A 20,265-nucleotide genomic window follows, 5' to 3' on the forward strand; every position below is an offset into this window, starting at 1 on the left:
CCGTTTGGGCTTGAACACGGTCACCCCCAATATCACAGACCCCACGATGATCAAGGCGCCCGCCGCCGTGAGACAGAGGCAGATGTTCCGGCAGCGGTGGCGCTTCTTTTTCCCAGCGGCGGCGGCGGTTGTCTTCGAGGCGCCTCCTTCCATTATGGGTTTTCGCTTTCTGGTTACACACTCCCGAGCTTGTCGGGGCGGTTCTTCCCTATTATTAAGCTTCCCACGTTGTCTTTTTTCTCTCGAGGAGAGGTAATAATCTGAAACCCCAACAAGAGATTTAAAGAAAATAAATTCTTGTCTCACATGCTCCGCCACCGATTTTTTATTATTAGACCTTGCTTTTTTATCACGATCAAATAGCTGTAATTTCTAATATAAACTCCTACAGATATGAATATGTAAATATATAATAATAATAATAATAATAGTAATAATGGAAATCTAGGTTATTTTTATAATAGTTAAAAAGACGGTCGGTTCAAGGCTTGAGGAGTGAGCATTTATTAAAAAGTCGCCGGGATAAAATAATGGCGTGAGGTTGGGGGTTACAAATCATCAATCACATGGCAATAATGGCGCCCATCCATCATCCATCAATCGCTTTTGCCAATTTCGTGTGGCAAACCACCGACTGGGCCCACTTCTTTAACTCCATTGGGCCACGGCCCATTTAACTTAGCCCGGCCCATCTCATCCAAATTCTCTTCGATTTTCAATTTTTGTTTTTCTTTTTCAAAAATGGATTGGTTCGGGATCGGAGGTGGGGGGATTCGAAGGAGAGCCTGAGAAATTTTTGGATCAACCTTCAATCCGAATCTGTCTGCAAGTTCCGCAGCAGTAGCAGCAGTTCTGTTGCTCTCACTTCTTGGCCTCTCTGTGACTCTTAGGGTTTGGTCCAGTGTTCTTCTCATCTTCGTCTTCCTTCTCCTTCCTCGTTAGGGTTTCTTTGTCGAAGATCGAGTCTTTTGCTCTGATCTGGGGAAACTCGTGGAGGAAGCAGATGGAAGGAAGAAGGATTACAGCAAGCCCTAGACCCTGCAGCGGAAGGAGGGTTGTCGCCAAGAAGAGGTCTCGACCTGACGGCTTCGTCAACAGCGTCAAAAAGCTCCAACGCCGTGAAATCTCCTCCAGTAAGGACCGAGCTTTCTCCATGAGCACCGCCCAGGAGAGGTTCCGCAACATGCGCCTCGTGGTACGCCCTCTCCTCCTCTTTGCCCTAATTCCTCCTAACCTAGCAATTAAGCCCTTCACTCAGTATCATTTCCACTCCTTGACCTAGAAAATCTCCCTAGAAAACAGCAGCAATTGGGCGCGGCTTAAATTTTCTCTCCGTTGTTGAAATGTTTTGCATCAGGAGCAATATGACACTCATGATCCAAAAGGGCATTGTCTAGTGGCACTACCCTTTTTGATGAAAAGAACCAAGGTCATCGAGATAGTGGCGGCTCGTGACATTGTATTTGCTCTTGCCCATTCCGGTGTTTGCGCTGCCTTCAGCAGAGGTACTCGGTCTCATCCTATCCGATTTCCCTTTTACAGTTCTCTAACTTTTGATTCGGAAACTTATCCATGGCCTGTCTTTTTGCTAATTTCAGAGACAAACAAAAGGATATGTTTCTTGAATGTTAGCCCAGATGAAGTTATCCGCAGCTTGTTCTACAACAAGAACAATGATTCTCTCATCACAGTTTCAGTTTATGCCTCAGATAATTTCAGCTCTTTGAAATGCAGATCCACTAGGATTGAGTCTGTCAACTCTACTACCTCTTATTTGGCTTTCTCTGGTTTTTCTTTCGTTAGCTCCAAACTTATCGCTCCTTTTTGCTTTCCTATTTCAACTGTTAGGTATATTTTGAGGGGTCAGCCGGATGCAGGGTTTGCTCTGTTTGAGTCTGAATCATTAAAGTGGCCTGGTTTCGTAGAGTTTGACGATGTGAATGGGAAGGTGCTGACATATTCTGCACAAGACAGGTACTTTTCGGTTTCACTACTCTTCTCCCCACTCTCAAGTTCTTCAACTGAGCCACAACTGTCTTTGCAGTGTATACAAGGTTTTCGACCTGAAAAACTATACAATGCTGTATTCTGTATCAGATAAACATGTCCAAGAAATAAAAATCAGGTGATTTTTCTTCTCTCTCTGTCCATCCCTCTTTTATGCTACTTGTTCTCTGCAAATGTTGAGCTTGTACCCATCTACTTAGTTACTTCTAAAAGACTTGTGAATGAGTTATATATGGCTCTCTGACTCCTGGCTGCTACCTGAACCAGTCCTGGAATAATGTTATTAATTTTCAAGAGAGCTACTAGTCATGTTCCCCTGAAGATTCTCTCGATAGAAGATGGCACAGTTCTCAAGTCCTTCAATCATTTGCTTCACCGAAACAAGAAGGTTGATTTCATTGAACAGTTCAATGAAAAACTTCTTGTTAAGCAAGAGAATGAGAATCTCCAAATTCTTGACGTGAGTCCATAGTTTTCGTCGTGTTTTATATGTGCCGTATATATTTTTGTTGTTGGCATATGTGTTTTGTATAATTTTGTTTTATTTCTAAGCACAGGTTCGAAATGCTGAGCTGATGGAGGTCAGCAGGACGGAATTCATGACGCCATCAGCATTCATCTTTTTGTATGAGAATCAGTTGTTCCTAACATTCAGGAACCGAACTGTTTCTGTGTGGAATTTTCGCGGGGAACTCGTTACGTCATTTGAGGATCATCTCCTATGGCATCCAGACTGTAACACGAACAATATCTACATAACGAGTGATCAGGATCTCATCATTTCGTATTGCAAGGCAGATACGGAAGATCAGTGGATAGAAGGAAACGGTAAGTCTCTTAACCACCCAATGAACTGATACTGGACATGAATCAAAGTACATAATCATTTTACCGGTTACATGTGAAGGAGCACATTGTCATTAATCGATTCCTTTACGGGTTTTTTGTTTTTGGCAGCCGGGTCGATTAACATAAGCAATATCTTGACTGGGAAATGCTTGGCAAAAATAACGGCGAGTAGTGGGTGTCCCAAGGAAGAAGAAGAGTGCAGCAGCAGTTTAGGGAGCTCGAAGCAGAGAAGAGGCGCAGTTGCAGAGGCTTTGGAAGACATAACTGCACTTTTCTACGACGAAGAACGTAACGAGATTTACACTGGAAACAGACACGGCCTCATTCATGTCTGGTCCAATTGAAATTTTCACCCCCTTTTTTTCTCTTACTAAGCTGTGAATCGTGTTTTCTTGAAATGAATTTGTGTGTAGTGTGTGTGATTGGTCGTCTCTTTAGTCTTTGAGCAGATGTTGCTTCTACTATGAATTGACAGTGTAGTCTGTACACTAGATACGATTTGTCTGTTTATGACTTCTGTTCACGGGTCATGCCCCTTGCCTGCCCGGTGATCTCGGATTTGATTATTTAGTTTTCAAAAATATTATAATCCTTTTGTTTTTATATTCAGTTTAGTTTGGCTTGGATTTTTTTAATTAAATATTCATCATTTGTATTTTATTCCATTTGATTTGGTTGGATTTGATTTTTTTTTATAATTTTTATACACGATCCGATTCTATTATGGTGACATATTTGTTTAATTATGATAGATTTGAACACTGAGTTATTAACTAAATTAGTATGGTCACAATAGGAAAAAATACGTTATTTTCAAATAAATTCAGATAGTGAAACTACTGCCCATTTCAATACGGAAACTTTAATAAGATTTTCCGTACCATATAGATTTAAAAAAGAGAGAGTAGAAATCAAGGAATACCGAGTAACGAGACACGTGTCATGATCTAGCGACAGATCTGGGGGAGGCCGGGTGGAATCGACGGTAGAGATGATTTGGCACGTGCGAAGAAAGTTGAGCGTGTCTATCTCTCTCTCTCCTCTTCTTCCCCCAAGTAGCAAAAGCAGGGGACGATGCGATCGGGGCAATTTGCAGCGACAGTCTGCGTTCTTCTTAGAAACAGAGGTTAGGGGAGAGAAAATAACCGGCGAGAGAGAGAGAGTGTGTGCGCGCTAGTCACTGAGTAAGGTGAATCCAAGAGAGAAGTTTGTCGGAGAGATCCAATGCCTTGCTAATCTGCGAGATCCGTTTTTGAATCTTATCAGTGGAAGATGAAAGGCGGCGGCGGCGGCGGTGGGAAGAGGCGGTGGAAAGGCCTGGTGATCGGAGTCTTGGTTCTTGTGATCCTCTCCATGCTCGTTCCGCTTGCTTTTCTTCTCGGCCTCCACAATGGCTTCCACTCTTCTGGTATATCTCTAATCTCGATGTCTCTGTCGTCTCTCTCAGATCAGATCTACCTTCTTCTTCCACTTTTTTCTTCTTCTCATCTTTCCCCCTTTTTCCTCCTCCCAGGATTCGTCACTCTTCAGCCCTCTTCTGCTTCTGTAAGTATTCCAATCTCTCTCACTATCTCTCCATCTTTCTCTTAATCACTGTTCTGGATGCTCTCTTCCTGGATTCAGAATGATGGGTTTAGGCAATTCGATAGCTTTGGTAGAACAAATGATTCCAAAGTCTCCAAGGTATACATTCTCTGACTTGTTTTCTTTTGTTTCCTCCTCGTGATTCCAATCGTTTTCTCATTTTCTCTCTTTTTCGCAGAGCGAATCAGATCATGTCGACGAGGTTCTCAGAAAGCTTGTGCCAGTACTTCCTAAGGTTCCTAAGGTCTTGCTCCTCATCTTTGTTTTATGTTCTCAATGATATTCCTCTTCCGTGCTCCACTTGTTGCGGTGTGAATTCAGTAAATCAACGTGATAAAGATAGAGTGTTTAGCACAAACTTAGTCATGTTCCTGCCCCACATTAGGATGTTTGGCACTTTTTCTGGATCTTGTATAAATTTCTCCCTTAATGGTGAGAGAGCTTTGTTCTCTCGTTGTGAGTGTAGAAGTAACATCTGTGCATTGGATGTGCACTTCTGCTACTCTTAATCTGGTATACTCGAATGATTGATCTGCCGAAGTGTAATGTATGCTATTGTGTACTAGTTCTGCTGTTTTTTCTTTTGCAAAAATTTGAAATGTTAACATTAAGGAGAACCTTTTGTAATTCTGCTCGTTTAGTGGAGACGTGTGAAACTGTCCCATTTGAAACCAGAGTTTAGAGAATCTGGAATACATGAAGAATTTTATGGCCCATCAAAGAATGTAAGCAGAAAGTTCGATCTTAGAAAGAATCTATTCCTGACAGTTCCTGCGGCGTCTCTCATATAATTGTGCTGACTATGGTTGAAAATGTTGGATGAGTGACTCACGAAATTAGGAAATAACCCTTTCACGGATTGGGTAGATTTATGTGTCTCATTTAACTCATCCAAGATAGAAATCGGGTGTCTCATAGGGTATTATACGTCCAAAATTTGCATTTGTCGTATTAACTTTTTCTTCCCCTTTTTTTGCATGTTAGGATGTGGAGAAAATAAAGGGTTTAGGAGATATAAATGAGAGCAGCACTGAGGAAGATGCAAGAAGAGGTCTTGCTAACTTCAGTTTCTTGAAATACATCTCTCTTAGTTTCTCCTTAACTTTTATACGGTTTAAGGTGGTAGCTTTTATTCTTATCCTCTTTTTAATAATTTGCAGGATTACCAGTGCCGTCAAATGTTGTGCCCAGCCCTGTGTCTACCTCGAACGTATGAACAGATCAATAAATCCGTTTTGATTCATTTTTTTCTTTTTATTTGTTCTAAACCTGCTGATATCACCCATGTTCTGCTTACAAAAGACTATAGATGGTGCCCCAACTAAAGAAATTCAGCATACAATGGTGAACGCCGACGAAACTGGGAAAGCTTGTCAAGTGAAGTACGGAAGCTACTGCCTCTGGAGGGAAGAAAACAAGGAACCGATGAAAGACACTAATGTGAAGAAAATGAAGGATCAACTATTTGTGGCTAGGGCATATTATCCCAGCATTGCTAAGATGCCATCACAAAGCAAGTTGACTCGTGATATGAAACAAAATATTCAAGACTTTGAGCGTATTCTAAGTGAAGGTTCGGCTGATACTGATCTTCCGCCACAGTAAGTTTCCTACTTAACTGAGTTCAAGCATCATGTTCTTAGTGAATATTACACTCCCTACCTTAGCGAGTTCCAAGTCAGATGAGTCACTTCTATTTTCCAACAAGCTTTCTTGGCCATCCTGTTTCTCTTGGGGTAATTTGGTTTTAGGAGTTTCGTGTTGTAGGAAGGTTAACAATTTTGAATTGCCTTATTGCTTAAATAATGTTTTCCCCACATATTGAATAAGCAGCATCCATAAAAATTTCAACCAAAGGCCTCAAACTTCTGTTCCAATTTCGCTAAACATGAATAAACTGCAGAGTTGATGTTAAGAGCCATGCCTATGATTAGAAACGATGCATTTATCTTTTCTGTGGGATGATGTGGATGCTGATAGTATTTTTAAGCAGTTTTTTATGTAAAGATTTATTGCTATCCATGTCCTTAAATAGTACTAAATGTGTATCGCTTCCCACTGTTTTGTCAGGATCGACAAGAAGTTGCAAAAGATGGAAGATGTAATATCCAAGGCAAAATCTTTTCCAGTCGACTGCAACAATGTTGACAAGAAACTGAGACAGATCCTCGATTTGACTGATGACGAGGTTAGTTTTCACATGAAACAGAGTGTGTTTCTCTACCAACTCGCTGTACAGACAATGCCCAAGAGTCTTCATTGTTTGTCTATGAGACTAACCGTGGAGTATTTCAAGTCCCCTTTACCCGATGTGGATCTTTCTATCGCTAAGAAATCTACAGATCCATCGTTGTATCACTATGTTATAATCTCCAACAATGTACTCGCATCATCTGTTGTGATCAACTCAACAGTTTCACATGCAAGGGTATGCTTTTTGGGTTTTTCTTTTGTGTTCCAATGCAGTTGTAGCTCCTGGTTCTAACCCTTGGCTGGTTATTGATATTTCAGGATAGCAAAAATCTGGTTTTTCATGTGCTGACAGATGAGCAGAACTACTTTGGGATGAAAGAATGGTTCTTCAGGAATCCCTGCAAGGTTGCTTCAGTTCAAGTATTAAACACTGAGAAACTCGATTTGGAAAATCACGATTTACATCTCTCTTTGCCTGTGGAGTTCCGTGTTTCTTTCCGCCATAGTACACACTACTTAACCATTTTCTCGCATTCACACTATCTTCTTCCCAAGATATTCCCGAACTTGGAGAAGGTTGTGGTTCTGGACGACGATGTTGTTGTCCAGCGAGATTTATCTCCCCTATGGGACCTTGATTTGGAAGGGAAAGTGAATGGTGCTGTCAGGACATGCTCTTTGAGGTTAGGCCAGTTGAAGAGCCATATCGGGGGAGGCAGTTTTGATGACAATGCTTGTCCTTGGATGTCCGGATTGAACATAATCGATCTCGGTAAATGGAGAGAATTCGGTGTGTCCGAAACATACCAGAGATTGGTGAAAGAGGTCAGTATACAAAACACATTCTCTATGAGATTATGATCCGAGGTTGTAAATTTTACTTTTCTAGTTAAGTTAAATAACAGCTTTAAATTCTTTCTTTATGGTTTATCAATACATGTGCAGCAGATGAATGCCAGAGACAAGTCGAGTGAAACTATCTCACTACGGGCAAGCTTGCTCACATTCCAGGACCTAGTTTATCCCCTGGATAACACATGGGCTCTATCCGGGCTTGGTTATGACCACAGTGTCAGCGCCCAGGCCATAAAAGATGCAGCCATCTTGCATTACAACGGGAACATGAAGCCGTGGCTCGAGCTGGGGATCCCTAAATACAAACCCTACTGGAAAAAGTTTCTGAATCGCAAAGATCAATTCTTGACTGATTGCAACGTGAATCCTTGAACAAGGGTACCCCGCGAATTCGGGTGATGCTCGAGAAGTCATATGTACCGGGAGAACCTTGAGTTGGAAGAAGTGGGTATGTTTTTTCTGGGTAAATAAAAATGGATACGAAATTTTGTTCACGTTGTGGAAAATGCAGAAGGGGGATGGATCAGAGAGCTGAGGCAGACAGAGTCAGTGACTAAACGAACAACTGAATGATGTGGAGATTTCGTCATTTTACAGGAGGTGCTGAAGACAATTCCGTCTTGTATATGATATGTTGGCTTCGGACATAGACGCCTGAGATGCCTTATTCTTTCTTCAGATCTTACACCCTTTTTCTCGTCTCGAAATATTATTGCTACTCATGTATTCTTTTTTTTTGTTAATCGGACACATTTCTTCGCACTGTACTCCCCAAGACTCTGTGTAGTGATGATAAGTAGTGTCTCTCAGATTCTTCATTACTCAAATGCCGACCAGACTAGGGAGTAACTTATCAGATAAAAAGCATCATTACACAGAAAACGAGAAGAAAAGGTACAAAAGAGAGAGAGAAAGGTCAAGACGGGTGAGGGAAAGGAGCCCAGGCGGAGGCAGTGAGCAAGGAGAGGTCCTTCCAGCCGAGCTTGAGGGAGCCATTGTCGTCAACCAGAGTGTAACCGTCCGATGGGAACATCCCCAGCAGAAGCGTGGCCTGCGTGGCTGCGTTCCCCGACAGCGATATCCCTTTGAAGAACCCACACTGCTTCAGCTTCTCCCTCCAGCTCTCGAACCTAACCTCGCCGCCACCATTCCTTGACGGCCCTCCCACCGCCAGTACGTTGCGTATCTCTCTCGACAACAGCTGCTGTTCCACCACGTTCCTCTCCTCGCTCTCCTCCCCGTAGCTCGCCCCCAGTGAATCGAACAGGGCTGAGTAGTAGTGTATCGCCTCCACAAACCTTCCCAAGAACGATCCTGCATGGCTCAGGTCTTGTTCCACTATTGTCACCACTTTCGGCTCCAACCTGTTCAATCCATCCATCCAATCACGAAAAGAAACACCGATGGAAAGTGGGGGGAGAGAATAGAGTGGTGTGTATATGTATACCTTTGGAGCAGCCAGAGCGTGTGGGTATCAGAGCCAGTGACGTCGTAAAGTGAATGCTGCAGCCAATGGACAGCTATGGCTTCCCTCTTGCCGGTGCTCAGATTGAGCCTGTCCGGATCCAAGTTGCCGGCTTTCTCGGCGAGTGGGCAGAACTCGAAGGGAAGGCCAAGCTTATCGGCGAAATCGGAGAGACGTTTCCCGGTGGCTTGGAGAGCTTCCATGGAGGTACCGAGACCAGTGAGGCGGACGTGAGGAGGGCCTCCAGGGCGAGAAGCTAGGATGTGGAAGAGACCAGGCCATTGGAGACCTTGCATGATGTCCAGGTCAATGATGTGGACACTCTCCTCTCTCTCGAAAGCCTCTTGAATCGCCTGGTTGGCCGTGAAATGAGAGAACTTTACGAGTGGGCTGATGCCATTGAAGACCTGGAAGGCCGAAACCATCTTCAGGCTGTGAGTCTGAGGGATCCACCGAGAGGGCAAAGCCGCGTAGATGCCGAGGCATGAGTTGACCAGCCGAGCCGACATTGCTTCCGAGAAGTAAGCGGCCACTCTCTGAGCGGAGGTGCCGTAAGGGGTGGACAGCTGTGAGATCTCAAGCAAGAGCTTGTTGGCTTCCTCGAGGTTGTCAATGGAGACGGCCTCCGCGCACTGCAGTAGCAAAGTGAGGAGGTGCAACCCTTCCTCGTCTTGCTTCTGTCTCTTCATCTCTTCCTTCCTCTCTCTCATGGCCGCAACAACCGCTGTCGCCGTCGTGCTTGCTCCAGCGGTGCTGATCACGGTCTCCGCCGCATCGGAGGAAGAGTTTTCCCGTTCGTCGGCTGTTTGCTTCTCCTGCGGCGGAGGCGGAGGGCGAGAGGGGGAAGGATCGGCGGAGATTTGATGGAGAGGGAGGGGATAAGAGGAAGGCTGAGGGTCGGGAGGATCGAGGAGGATGAGAGAGCGGAGCCTGTACTCGAGAAGGGCACCGAGATTAGGGTTACAAGGGAAGATGATGTCTCGGACATTTTGGATGAGCTGAGGGATGGAGACAGTGGTGGATGAGTGGATAAGCCCTCTGATGACTGCGTCGATCCACGCGTCTTGATCCATCGCCTGTATCGGATTCGCTGAAGGGAAGATTAGGGTTACAAGGGAAGATGATGTCTCGGACATTTTGGATGAGCTGAGGGATGGAGACAGTGGTGGATGAGTGGATAAGCCCTCTGATGACTGCGTCGATCCACGCGTCTTGATCCATCGCCTGTATCGGATTCGCTGAAGGGAACAATGGACACAGAGAAAAGCCGCAAACCGACAATTGCGGCGGCAGCGGCGGCTGAGGAAGAGGAGGAACCGAAGACATGATGTTGGTGTTGGTGTTGGTGTTGGTGTCGGACTCGAGGAGGTGAGAATTCCGGCGGTGAAGCCTGGAAGAGTGGTCGTAGTCGGAGTCGTTAATCTCCGACGCCGTTCGCTTTCTCACCATCTTCGGAGGAGGACCTTGACTCTGAGTTCCGCCGCCGCAACGATCACCGCCGGTGGCCTTGCCGGAATCCGCCATGGGGAAGATGAGACCGATCCCTCTGGGATTCCATGGTTAAATAGACAGAAAGGGCAGAGAATCAAAAGCACGATCTCCGACGACAGTGGCGTGTTTGGAAGGAAGCGGGATGGAAGATGATTCTCTCAAAGCACGCGTACAGACGCCATGGACGGTCGGACGGAACCACGGAAATGGCGCTTTGCACTGCGTCCTCGAGCTCTCGGAACTATTGTGGTTGGATCTCTACCTCCATTGTCGTTTCAGACATTAAATGTCATAAATCTCTTCCCTCCATTAAACAACTCGCAGGGAGAGAGAGAGAGAGAAGGAGAAAGTCGTCGCGGTGCGTTTGACGTTTTCTAATCGCCATTTAGTCTCTCTCTCTCTCTCTCTCTCTCCTCTCTCTCTCTTTTTGTCTGTTTCCTATCAAAAATCTCCGTTCTAATCCCCCTTTTTTGGTAAGAAAACTAACGCAAAGCAACGAATAAAAATATTTTAAAATACGTTCATATTAGCATTTAGGTGTTTGCAAGTGGACAAACCATTTACTGCCGTATTTTACATGCAAAAGTTTTATAAAATTTAAATAAAAAAATGGATATAGCACATGTTGGTGTGTGGTCAGTCCATCACCCAACTGTCAAACCCCATTTCCCTATAAAAATCCCGAAACTTTCGTTTGACATTTTGCTTTCATCTCTCCCGCTTGTCCTCTTTCTCTCTCTCCTTTCTCCCATTTCACGAATATTTTTAATTTTGTTTTTTTTTTGGGGCCCAATAAAAATTTCAAATCAAAAGTTTCTTGACTTGTATGGAACTGACACCATTTCTTTAGGGTTTTGCATGGCAGCGGACCCTATGGAAATTAACCACGCTTTTTTTACCACTGTACTTTTTATTTTATTTTATTTTTCTCTCTTACGCTTATTATATATATATATATATATATATATATATATTACAAATGGAAAGAAGTATATACAGCGGCCACGGGCCTCAAGATTTGGAATTGGAAAGCTGATTGCCTTTTCTGATAAGTCCTCGGCGAAATGTCGATATTGCCCTTGCGAGTCACAAGATTGCACGTGACTCCCCCCCTCCTGTCCCCCTTTTGTTTCCTTTCATGCACGGGCGATAATATCTTCTCCATTCCATATAAAAAACTGTACGTCTTCAGGTTATTTATACAAAAAAAAAATTACAAATTGTTTTTGTTCCTTGATGATTTGCTCTTCAAATTTATTATGGGATTGAATAGATAGAATTTTCAGAGTTTTTAAATTTTAAAAACTAAAAATTGATGATTAAAATTTTATAGTTATAAGCTTTCTAAAAATTCGGAATGAAAAAATCAATTAAAAACTAACAAATTATTTTTAAAATTTACAAATATTTTACAAAGGAAAAGCTTAAAAACAAAAGTTAAAATACAAAAATCATAAACTAAAATTAAAAAAAAAAACTCAAAATAAAAGCTATCAACCTATACAATTCCCAATAAACAAGCTAATCATTTTTTTTTTTACATTTTGAATATTATTATTATTCGGTAGAAGAAATTGTAACATACCCATGTAAAATCTGTCTAGAAGATTTAAAGGGATATATTTATAAATGATAAATTTTGGAAGATCCATCAAAAGTATAAAAATCTTTCATAAATAATAATACCCCCCCCCCCCCCAAAAAAAAAAAAAAGCTATCAAGTTTTAAGATTTAATAAAATGCAGAATTGGCATTCATGATTTTAAGATTTAAAAAAAAACAAGAAAAACAAGAAGGTCCATTATTTTTAATAAAAAGCCCATCATATGATAGAAGGACATTATATTATAACCCAAACGGCCCATAGAGAGCTAAGCCCAATCCGACGGCGGCTGCACTTTGGGCCTTACGTATTCACTCCTGTCCATTTTCCGCGACCAGAATTTTGGTTCTCAAGATGGCATCTCAATTTATTTTAATTTAGTAAAATCTCCTACAAATTCATGAATTTATTATAACTCTTGAATTAATATGCAAACTTTAAATTTTTAAAAAAATACACTGACCTTTTTTTGTGTGTTTTGTTTTTGGAATTTCTGGTAAAATTTAAGGTTTTACGTTGGAATCATTTATTTTTTATTTAAAAAATTAAAAATTGTGCACTTGTTAATAAATTTATATGTTTATATAAGATTTTACATTTTGATTTTGTATATTTATATAATATTTAACTTTTTTTATTTCTTTTAAAAAAAAGTGTACAAATAAGTGTATGTGGAAAGGGTCATGTTATCGGTTTGTAGTAACATCACAATAAATCGATTAATCGGTGCAAAGCTCCAAGGGATGAAAGCGCCTTTGAAAAGCTCTCTTCCAAGATGAAAGCGCCTTCATAATTCCTTCTATGCATTTAATTTAATTTAATCAATCATTATTTACTACATTTTAAAAAAAGTACTTTATTATGTTTTACAATGAAATGGTATATATATATATCATAAGCTTATGGAAAAAAACCCTAAAAATTCATAAACTTATAATTTGGAGTAATATTAATTCCTAAACTTGTAGAGGTGCCCATTAATTCTCAAACTTGCAAAATTGAACACATTAAATCCTAAACTTGTTAAATGGTTCCATAATCGTACATAGCACTATTTGGTCAAAAAAATGAGTTGACCGATCTGACGTGGCGCGTGACGTGACGGTAATTTTTTGAGTTGGCTCGCCACGTCACGTGCCACGTCGGATCGGTTAACTCGTTTTTTTTTACCAAATAATCTATGGATAATTATGGAACCGTTTAACAAGTTTAGGATTTAACGTGTTCAATTTTACAAGTTTGGGAATTAATAGGCACCTCTACAAGTTTAGGAATAAATATTACTCTAAAAAGTTTAGAAATTTTTAGAGTTTTTGTGAATAAAGCATGAGAATCTTTTAATTTTTAATTTGATTATAAATGGTTTTAGAAAAAATTATATTAAAAATGATATTTTTAAATTAAATATATTTTTTCAAATATCCTTTTTAATATATTTTTTCTAAAACAATTCATAATAAATTTAGATTTTGAATATTTGATAGAAAAACTACCACTGTTAGATTATTTTTTCTATAACAAAATATACTGGTGTGATATTGCATATTTTTTATAACTTCAAAAAAGTTTGTGTTTCTTCTATTTCGGAATTATTGTAAAAGATTTTAAAATCTGAGCCTAAAATTATATAACTAAAGTCGTTATATATATATTTATGTGTGTATTTTTACATGATTCAGGCTATGTCATGGTTTGACAGTTCACAATAGCAAGTTATTCCTCTTCTTGTAATTCGTTATCTTACCTTTTTATTTTTTTAGAGAAAAAACCCTAAAAATTTCGGAACTTATAGTTTGGAGTAATATTAATTCCTAAACTTATAGAGGTGCCTATTAATTCCTAAACTTGCAAAATTGAACACGTTAAATCCTAAACTTGTTAAACGGTTGCATAATCGTCCATAGCGTTATTTGATCAAAAAAATGAATTGACCAATCCGACGTGGCGCGTGACGTGGCGAGTCAATTCAGAAAATTACCACCACATCACGCGCCACGTCGGATCGATCAACTCATTTGTTTGACCAAATAGTGTTGTGGACGATTATGGAACAGTTTAACAAGTTCAGGATTTAACGTGTTCAATTTTGCAAGTTTGAGAATTAATAGACACCTCTACAAATTTAGAAATTAATATTACTCCAAACTATAAATTTTGAAATTTTTAGAGTTTTTTACCTAAGCTTATTAAAATTGGTCACACAACACAAAAAAATAATAATAATCGGGAGGGGGAGGAATTCAAAATGGAGGGGAGCGGGACGTGTTATTGAACGTTAAAAGCCAAGAGGCGCTCTCTCTCTCTCATCGCAGATATCATCATCATTCATCAAATTCAAATCGAAAGGGGCTTAGGGTTTGAGAGAGAGAAGAGGTCCAAAATCCGAAATCACGGATCATCGTCTTCGATCTCAGCAGCAAGATCTCCCGATGGACAAGTACGAGAAGCTCGAGAAGGTTGGCGAAGGAACGTACGGGAAGGTATACAAAGCCATGGAGAAGGCGAGTGGGAAGCTTGTTGCCCTGAAGAAGACGAGACTCGAGATGGACGAAGAAGGTATTCCTCCTACTGCTCTTCGTGAGATTTCCCTTCTCCAGATGCTCTCCCACTCTCTCTATGTCGTTCGCCTCCTCTGCGTCGAACATGTTCTCCAATCCACCGACTCCATTTCCCCTTCCCCAGCCGTTTCTCCCTCTCCCAAATCCAATCTCTACCTCGTCTTCGAGTATCTTGACACCGATCTTAAGAAGTTCATTGATTCGCACCGGAAGGGTCAAAACCCCAGACCCCTTGACCCTTCCCTCATTCAGAGGTTTATGTTTCAGCTCTGCAAGGGCGTTGCCCACTGCCACAGCCATGGCGTCCTCCACCGTGACCTTAAACCCCAGAATCTTCTTCTCGACAAGGATAAAGGCATCCTTAAGATCGCCGATCTGGGTCTTGGCCGTGCTTTCACCGTCCCTCTCAAATCCTACACCCACGAAATCGTCACCCTCTGGTACAGGGCTCCTGAAGTTCTCCTTGGATCCACTCATTACTCCACCGGTGTTGATATTTGGTCTGTCGGTTGCATCTTCGGTCAGTTCCTTTTTCCTTTTTCTGTTCTATTCTGCTTTTACACATTTGTGTGCGTTTCTGCGCTAATTTCTCCGATAACGAGGTTCCATCCATTCTCAAAAAATTGCAGCCGAGATGGTTAGGAGGCAAGCCCTCTTCCCAGGTGATTCTGAGTTTCAGCAACTGCTTCATATTTTCAGGTATATTCTCTTAGAATATCTCTAATTCTCTTGGTTTCATTCGAATTTCTTCGGGCTTTGGTTTGATACTCGTGATGCCCAGCTATGTTCGTTTACAAATGACTTCATTGGGTAGATTTTGTTGGTTCACCCTGTGATTTATAGGTTAGCCATTTGATTAACCCTTCATGTTGCGTACAATATTCTCACACATGGATGGTTCGTTTTGGGTTGTGGAGATTGCTGGGAACACCGACAGAACACCAATGGCCGGGGGTTACTTCTCTGCGTGACTGGCATGTCTATCCAAAGTGGGAACCACAAAACTTAGCACGTTCTGTTCCATCACTCTCTCCTGAAGGAGTTGATCTTCTCTCGGTAACTAAATTGAGCATTTTCTGTACTTTAATACTTGAACTCCGTATCTAATCTCTCAAGTTTCTCATCCTCTTTGAGTTGAGGATTACTTATGCCACTGCAATCTGTGTGGACAAATGCAGCAAATGCTCAAGTATGATCCAGCCGAGAGAATTTCGGCCAAATCGGCACTCGACCACCCTTATTTCGACAGCCTTGACAAGTCTCAGTTCTAAAGATGCGCTCTTTATACACCGAATTCGAGTTCTCTCTCTTGGGGATTTGCTTGTTTTGTCAATCATCGTCTCGGTGATTTTTGACGTTTGGTTTGCATAACGTTCTCTTCTTTCTTTACGCATTGGTTGTATTCCTGACTTGTAAGCTACAAAGAAAAACCGAAAGGTTTCTTGATATTTCGTTATTGAATGATCTTTTATCATCCATTTGCCTCTGGGAATCTAATCTTTGATTGATATTTTTTTCCAATTCAGTTTGCCAAAACTCTGAAATAAACAAATAGTCTCTCATCCCAATTGAATATTGTCCGGTTTTCTTTTGATTCATTTTTCTACAAACGGAAAATAACCGAACCAGAATTTGATAGAGCCAAAAGTGAGAAATGCTTCGTCAAGCTTCATATTAGCCCATAGGGTGCTACAAATCTGTCTCCTTTGGTGTTTTTTTCTAGTCTTTCAAATTAGGGTTTTCATATAGATTTGAGTCATTGACTGCGTAACATCTGGGTAGGGTTCAAGCGATGGCGATGATCGCGAGGAGGGCCGATTTAGGACAAAAGGTAATTCGTTTGTCGAAAAGGGAAGTTCATTCCCTGAATCCAATCATAATGTCTCCATCTCTTGTGTCCCTCGACTTGTCCGACGATTGGGTTCCTTTCTCTCATCCTCCGTCTCCTCCTCTCTTCTGTGAGCTTTTCTTCTTCCTACCATTCTCCTCCTCTTTCTTTTTTTATTTTTTATTTTTGCAATTACACTTCCTTTTCAAGTTTTAATTTTTTTTTTCTGGGTTGTGTAGCGAGTGAGCAGAAGACCACTGTAATAGACGGGAAATCCATTGCCGAAGAAATCAGGACGAGAATTGCTAGTGAAGTTCGGGAGATGAACAAGTCCATCGGTAAAGTTCCCGGTCTCGCGGTGGTGTTGGTCGGTCAGAGAAGAGACTCGCAGACGTATGTTAGGAACAAAATCAAAGCTTGTGAAGAAGCTGGGATTAGATCTGCCATGGCTGAACTGCCTGAGGACTGTACTGAAGAACAAGCTATTCGTGTATTGTCTCAGTTCAATGAAGACCCTTCCGTGCATGGTCTGCTCGTGCAGCTTCCTTTGCCCCCGGTATGTTGGTTTTGTGCAAACTCTCGGCGCTCGCCGATCTCCGTCCAGCATAACGGTGTCTTGCACGGTCGCCCGTACAAGGCTTCGTATGGAGATACTCTGATACTCGTGTGATGACTGTTGTACGCAAACTCGCACAACGTCATGTACTGGTCCCACGGAGCTCCCCACTCCAGAATACAAGCTCTGAGCATGTCCTCCAAAGTCTGTATAGTCCGCTCCGACTGACCGTCTATCTGAGGATGATATACCGTACTCATCTTGAGCTTCGTCCCCAGCGCCTCCTGGGAAAGCATAGTTTTCATGCATATCCTTATTCAATCTTAGGGAACTGCTAAAGCTTGTTTCTTTCGTCATTGAGTTTTTAAATGTCCGATCTTGCCCTCATGCTTGTTGTGGCTCTTGCAATTTGCAAATGAAGTGTTCTCTCTTAAATTTTCTCGTGTTCAGGTTTGTTCAACCAGTCTCATATGGAATATTGAATTTCTTCATGTTGGGTGCCAAATACTTCCTGTATAAGCACTTACCTTGTTGTTGGCTAGGGAGCATCTGCTTTGTAATAAGAGCATTTGATTAATTTTGTTTTGCCTAAGGAACATTTTGTAGTAAAGCGTTTTGTGGTGGTGTTGCTTTTTGTGTTTTATCTGACCCACTTACATCTGATGCAGCATCTTGATGAAGCTAAGATCTTGAGTATGGTGAGGTTAGAGAAAGACGTGGACGGGTTTCATCCATTAAACATGGGACATCTCGCAATGAGAGAGAGGGAGCCATTGTTCATATCATGCACTCCGAAAGGCTGTGTCGAGTTGTTGCTAAGATCTGGCGTGGAGATCATGGGCAAGAATGCTGTGGTGATCGGTAGAAGCAACATCGTAGGGTTGCCCACTTCCTTGTTATTGCAGGTACTTGTTTTAGTGTTTAGTCTGCGTTTTATTCCCTGAGAGGTTCGATTTAGAGGTTAAGTGTACATTTGGTTTTGGATTTTGCGGACATTCTTGGGTAGAGGTATTACGCAACAGTGACCACAGTGCATGCTTTCACAAAGAGACCAGAGCACATCACCCGGGAGGCTGATATCGTGGTTGCAGCCGCAGGTGTGCCTAATCTGGTCCGCGGCAGTTGGCTGAAGCCCGGAGCAGTCGTCATCGATGTCGGGACAGTCCCGGTTGAGGTATAAAAAAACTGACAATGATGATAAAATGAAGCTGTTTCAATGTTTTCCTGAACTGGTCTAGTACACACACAAAGAAAAAAAAACTGTTTCCTGAAAATAAAAGATACCAAACATTTTATTGTATTGATTACAGAAAGGGAATGGGTGATTATACAGAAATGAAAGTGTATATTAGGTACGAAAGTAACATGAAGTGAAATGATATATGTATATATATGTAATGCAGGACAGGAGGAGTGAGCATGGATACCGGCTGGTGGGAGATGTGTGTTATGAGGAAGCATTAGGGGTGGCTTCGGCCATTACCCCTGTGCCCGGAGGAGTTGGACCCATGACCATTGCCATGCTTCTTTCCAATACTTTGGACGCTGCCAAACGCGCGTACGGCCTACTCAACTACTGATATATATATATATATAATATGGCTTTGATTCTGGTTAGGGATCCATTTCTGTAGATGTAATGTAATAATAACCTTCAGAGATGTCTTGACAGAGCTGTTTTAAAGGGTTTAGATATGACAGTAGTTTTCTTCGGCTTTGTCCAGTAGATGTTTCTGTCAGAAGAGCTGATTTCAATCCATTTTCTAATTCTCTATGTTCAAGTTTCATGCTCTACCTGGATTCATTTAGGCGTTTTTCGTTTTGGGAATTTAGTTTTGAACCGGTTCTAACCGAACCAAATCATATCCGGATATGAAAACAGAGCAATTAATGAACATAGATGGTTCTCTGTTCCCGCCGACCTGTAGGGGGAAGCTGTCAAAGGGCTTTTTAGACGCAGTTATGTCTCCAAACACAGAGAGAAGTAGTCTTTCGACAAGGAACATATCACACGTTTGGGGGTTCTTAGAGACGGAGTCACTAACTTAAACTACTTTTGAAACAAAAAACACATCACATCACATATCCAAGACCATTAGGTTTTGCGGGTTGAAGCAGTAGTTCCTTCTACGCAAGTGTTCTCGCCCGGGGGAATGCTGATATTTTTGCAAGACGAAAGCTGAGGACTGAGGTCGGAACTGGCTTGGGCCGTGACGGTTTCCGGTAACAGTTCAGGTAAATAGAGAGTGAGACACTGGCCTACGGCTTTTGCTGCCGACCCCCCGCTACGTTTGCCCCCACGAGCAATGCCTGTTACGAGAGAGAGAGAGAGAGAGTTATGGAGATGATAATGCCAATAGGATTAGGGCCCTGAACCGAACATCAGGCAGATAATGAAGACTCGAACCCAAATATCTCTCTGTGTTATCAAAGATAGTGGCTTGATATAACCGAAGGTCCTTTCAAGGGATCTTTCACATTAAGCCATATCTAAACTATTCTAAGTACCGTGATGTACCTTGCCATCACTTCTTTTAATATCTAAAATCAACGTTCCTCTACTTTCGGAGGACGGTCATATCCCGACCATAAGAGTCTCTCGATGTTACCTCGGTTAATGCCATAAAATGTGTTAAAGCGCAAAGATTTAACTCACGGAAACATGACCCGACCACATCATTAGCAGCAAACACTACAACTTGAGCACAAATTCCCCATTGCATACCACCTCTATCGGTTTTAGGCAGGTAAAAGAAAAGAACAAGTTTCACACAACTAACACTACAACAAGGTATCAGAAAGAAACCGGCTTATACCCGATGTTGAACACGCTATTAAGAGGGTCCAGAAGCTGCGTCTGCTGTTGCTGTTGCTGCTGCGGATCATGTTGAATGTCTTCCAATGGCGGCAGTGCCAGAGCAGGCCCAGCAGTCACTGCAGAGGCACTCGAAGGCGTGCCCTTAGCTTCGATGAGTCGCCACATGTACCACGATGCCACCGACCTATACGGCCGCCATTTCTCGCAGAGCTGCTCCATTTGAGATGGCCTTGGCAGCTCCTCCAAGTTATACAGAATCTGCACACCCTTCCTAGCGCCAAGATCGTTAACGGGTAACACATCGGGTCTATGAAGTGAGTTTATCATGAACATATGAACCGACCATGACCCAATTCCATTCACCATTGTTAGCATTGTGAACAAAGACTTGTCATCCATGTTAACAATGGCGGAATCTGACAATATACCGTTTTGGTACTTTCTTGCGAGGTCGTGTA

At 41.9% G+C, this 20,265-nt stretch overlaps 7 protein-coding genes across 10 annotated transcripts in view; 4 read left to right on the forward strand and 3 right to left on the reverse strand.

The window, feature by feature from the left end:
- Nucleotides 1–396, reverse strand: part of LOC104806281 — a 1,105-nt gene extending 709 nt beyond the window's left edge. Inside the window, exon 1 of the mRNA XM_010531108.2 lies at nucleotides 85–396. Coding sequence (XP_010529410.1) covers nucleotides 85–153 — 69 coding nt within the window. The 5' untranslated portion in view covers nucleotides 154–396. The remainder of the gene's footprint in view (nucleotides 1–84) is intronic.
- Nucleotides 397–741: 345 nt separating this feature from the next.
- LOC104806289 lies at nucleotides 742–3,445 on the forward strand. The gene is made up of 8 exons (XM_010531120.1): nucleotides 742–1,195; nucleotides 1,358–1,505; nucleotides 1,599–1,749; nucleotides 1,849–1,974; nucleotides 2,045–2,125; nucleotides 2,275–2,467; nucleotides 2,565–2,835; nucleotides 2,965–3,445. The coding sequence occupies exons 1-8, from the start codon at nucleotides 1,004–1,006 to the stop codon at nucleotides 3,198–3,200; spliced, it is 1,398 nt and encodes a 465-aa protein (XP_010529422.1). The 5' UTR covers nucleotides 742–1,003; the 3' UTR covers nucleotides 3,201–3,445.
- A 474-nt stretch (nucleotides 3,446–3,919) lies between these two features.
- On the forward strand, nucleotides 3,920–8,292 carry LOC104806306 (probable galacturonosyltransferase 7). Of its 2 annotated transcripts, none has more exons than XM_010531144.1 (10): nucleotides 3,920–4,264; nucleotides 4,370–4,401; nucleotides 4,480–4,539; nucleotides 4,619–4,684; nucleotides 5,425–5,491; nucleotides 5,601–5,650; nucleotides 5,743–6,041; nucleotides 6,511–6,868; nucleotides 6,952–7,458; nucleotides 7,579–8,292. In XM_010531144.1, exons 1-10 carry the CDS (start codon nucleotides 4,129–4,131, stop codon nucleotides 7,858–7,860), a joined length of 1,857 nt encoding a protein of 618 aa, XP_010529446.1. In that variant the 5' UTR covers nucleotides 3,920–4,128; the 3' UTR covers nucleotides 7,861–8,292. The 2 variants fall into 2 exon arrangements, with proteins under 2 accessions (XP_010529446.1, XP_010529454.1); XM_010531152.1 differs by having other exon boundaries at nucleotides 7,582–8,292.
- On the reverse strand, nucleotides 8,276–10,852 carry LOC104806299 (protein SCARECROW). Its single transcript, XM_010531130.2, is given in 3 exon segments — nucleotides 8,276–8,852; nucleotides 8,936–10,053; nucleotides 10,055–10,852. Coding segments are annotated over 3 exon segments (1,989 nt in total). The 5' UTR covers nucleotides 10,478–10,852; the 3' UTR covers nucleotides 8,276–8,404.
- A 3,459-nt stretch (nucleotides 10,853–14,311) lies between these two features.
- Nucleotides 14,312–16,079, forward strand: LOC104806330 (cyclin-dependent kinase B1-2). Its single transcript, XM_010531176.2, has 4 exons — nucleotides 14,312–15,125; nucleotides 15,235–15,304; nucleotides 15,523–15,661; nucleotides 15,784–16,079. The coding sequence occupies exons 1-4, from the start codon at nucleotides 14,477–14,479 to the stop codon at nucleotides 15,874–15,876; spliced, it is 951 nt and encodes a 316-aa protein (XP_010529478.1). The 5' UTR covers nucleotides 14,312–14,476; the 3' UTR covers nucleotides 15,877–16,079.
- A 34-nt stretch (nucleotides 16,080–16,113) lies between these two features.
- LOC104806321 (bifunctional protein FolD 1, mitochondrial) lies at nucleotides 16,114–18,712 on the forward strand. Of its 2 annotated transcripts, none has more exons than XM_010531164.1 (5): nucleotides 16,114–16,563; nucleotides 16,673–16,989; nucleotides 17,658–17,894; nucleotides 17,996–18,163; nucleotides 18,393–18,712. In XM_010531164.1, the coding sequence occupies exons 1-5, from the start codon at nucleotides 16,398–16,400 to the stop codon at nucleotides 18,567–18,569; spliced, it is 1,065 nt and encodes a 354-aa protein (XP_010529466.1). In that variant the 5' UTR covers nucleotides 16,114–16,397; the 3' UTR covers nucleotides 18,570–18,712. The 2 variants fall into 2 exon arrangements, with proteins under 2 accessions (XP_010529466.1, XP_019059423.1); XM_019203878.1 differs by having other exon boundaries at nucleotides 18,081–18,163; nucleotides 18,393–18,485.
- A 178-nt stretch (nucleotides 18,713–18,890) lies between these two features.
- Nucleotides 18,891–20,265, reverse strand: part of LOC104806339 (putative DNA-3-methyladenine glycosylase YfjP) — a 2,621-nt gene continuing 1,246 nt past the window's right edge. For both annotated transcript variants that reach the window (XM_010531196.2, XM_010531188.2), the window contains exons 3-4: nucleotides 19,806–20,265; nucleotides 18,891–19,299 (exon numbers count right to left, since the gene is read on the reverse strand). In XM_010531196.2, coding sequence (XP_010529498.1) covers nucleotides 19,275–19,299; nucleotides 19,806–20,265 — 485 coding nt within the window. In that variant the 3' untranslated portion in view covers nucleotides 18,891–19,274. The remainder of the gene's footprint in view (nucleotides 19,300–19,805) is intronic.

This window comes from Tarenaya hassleriana, unplaced genomic scaffold (assembly GCF_000463585.1).
Source record: "Tarenaya hassleriana unplaced genomic scaffold, ASM46358v1 Cleome1, whole genome shotgun sequence".
NCBI lineage: Eukaryota > Viridiplantae > Streptophyta > Magnoliopsida > Brassicales > Cleomaceae > Tarenaya > Tarenaya hassleriana.

Coding starts and splice junctions, on each gene's coding strand:
- LOC104806330 (XM_010531176.2), top strand. CDS start 14,477: ATGGACAAGTACGAGAAGCTCGAGAAGGTTGGCGAAGGAACGTACGGG. Junction 15,305..15,522: donor CAACTGCTTCATATTTTCAG/GTATATTCTCTT, acceptor TGGGTTGTGGAG/ATTGCTGGGAACACCGACAG. Junction 15,662..15,783: donor AAGGAGTTGATCTTCTCTCG/GTAACTAAATTG, acceptor GGACAAATGCAG/CAAATGCTCAAGTATGATCC.
- LOC104806306 (XM_010531144.1), top strand. CDS start 4,129: ATGAAAGGCGGCGGCGGCGGCGGTGGGAAGAGGCGGTGGAAAGGCCTG. Junction 4,402..4,479: donor TTCAGCCCTCTTCTGCTTCT/GTAAGTATTCCA, acceptor TCCTGGATTCAG/AATGATGGGTTTAGGCAATT. Junction 6,869..6,951: donor CAACAGTTTCACATGCAAGG/GTATGCTTTTTG, acceptor TTGATATTTCAG/GATAGCAAAAATCTGGTTTT.
- LOC104806321 (XM_010531164.1), top strand. CDS start 16,398: ATGGCGATGATCGCGAGGAGGGCCGATTTAGGACAAAAGGTAATTCGT. Junction 17,895..17,995: donor CCACTTCCTTGTTATTGCAG/GTACTTGTTTTA, acceptor ATTCTTGGGTAG/AGGTATTACGCAACAGTGAC. Junction 18,164..18,392: donor TCGGGACAGTCCCGGTTGAG/GTATAAAAAAAC, acceptor TATGTAATGCAG/GACAGGAGGAGTGAGCATGG.
- LOC104806289 (XM_010531120.1), top strand. CDS start 1,004: ATGGAAGGAAGAAGGATTACAGCAAGCCCTAGACCCTGCAGCGGAAGG. Junction 1,506..1,598: donor TTGCGCTGCCTTCAGCAGAG/GTACTCGGTCTC, acceptor TGCTAATTTCAG/AGACAAACAAAAGGATATGT. Junction 2,126..2,274: donor GTCCAAGAAATAAAAATCAG/GTGATTTTTCTT, acceptor TACCTGAACCAG/TCCTGGAATAATGTTATTAA.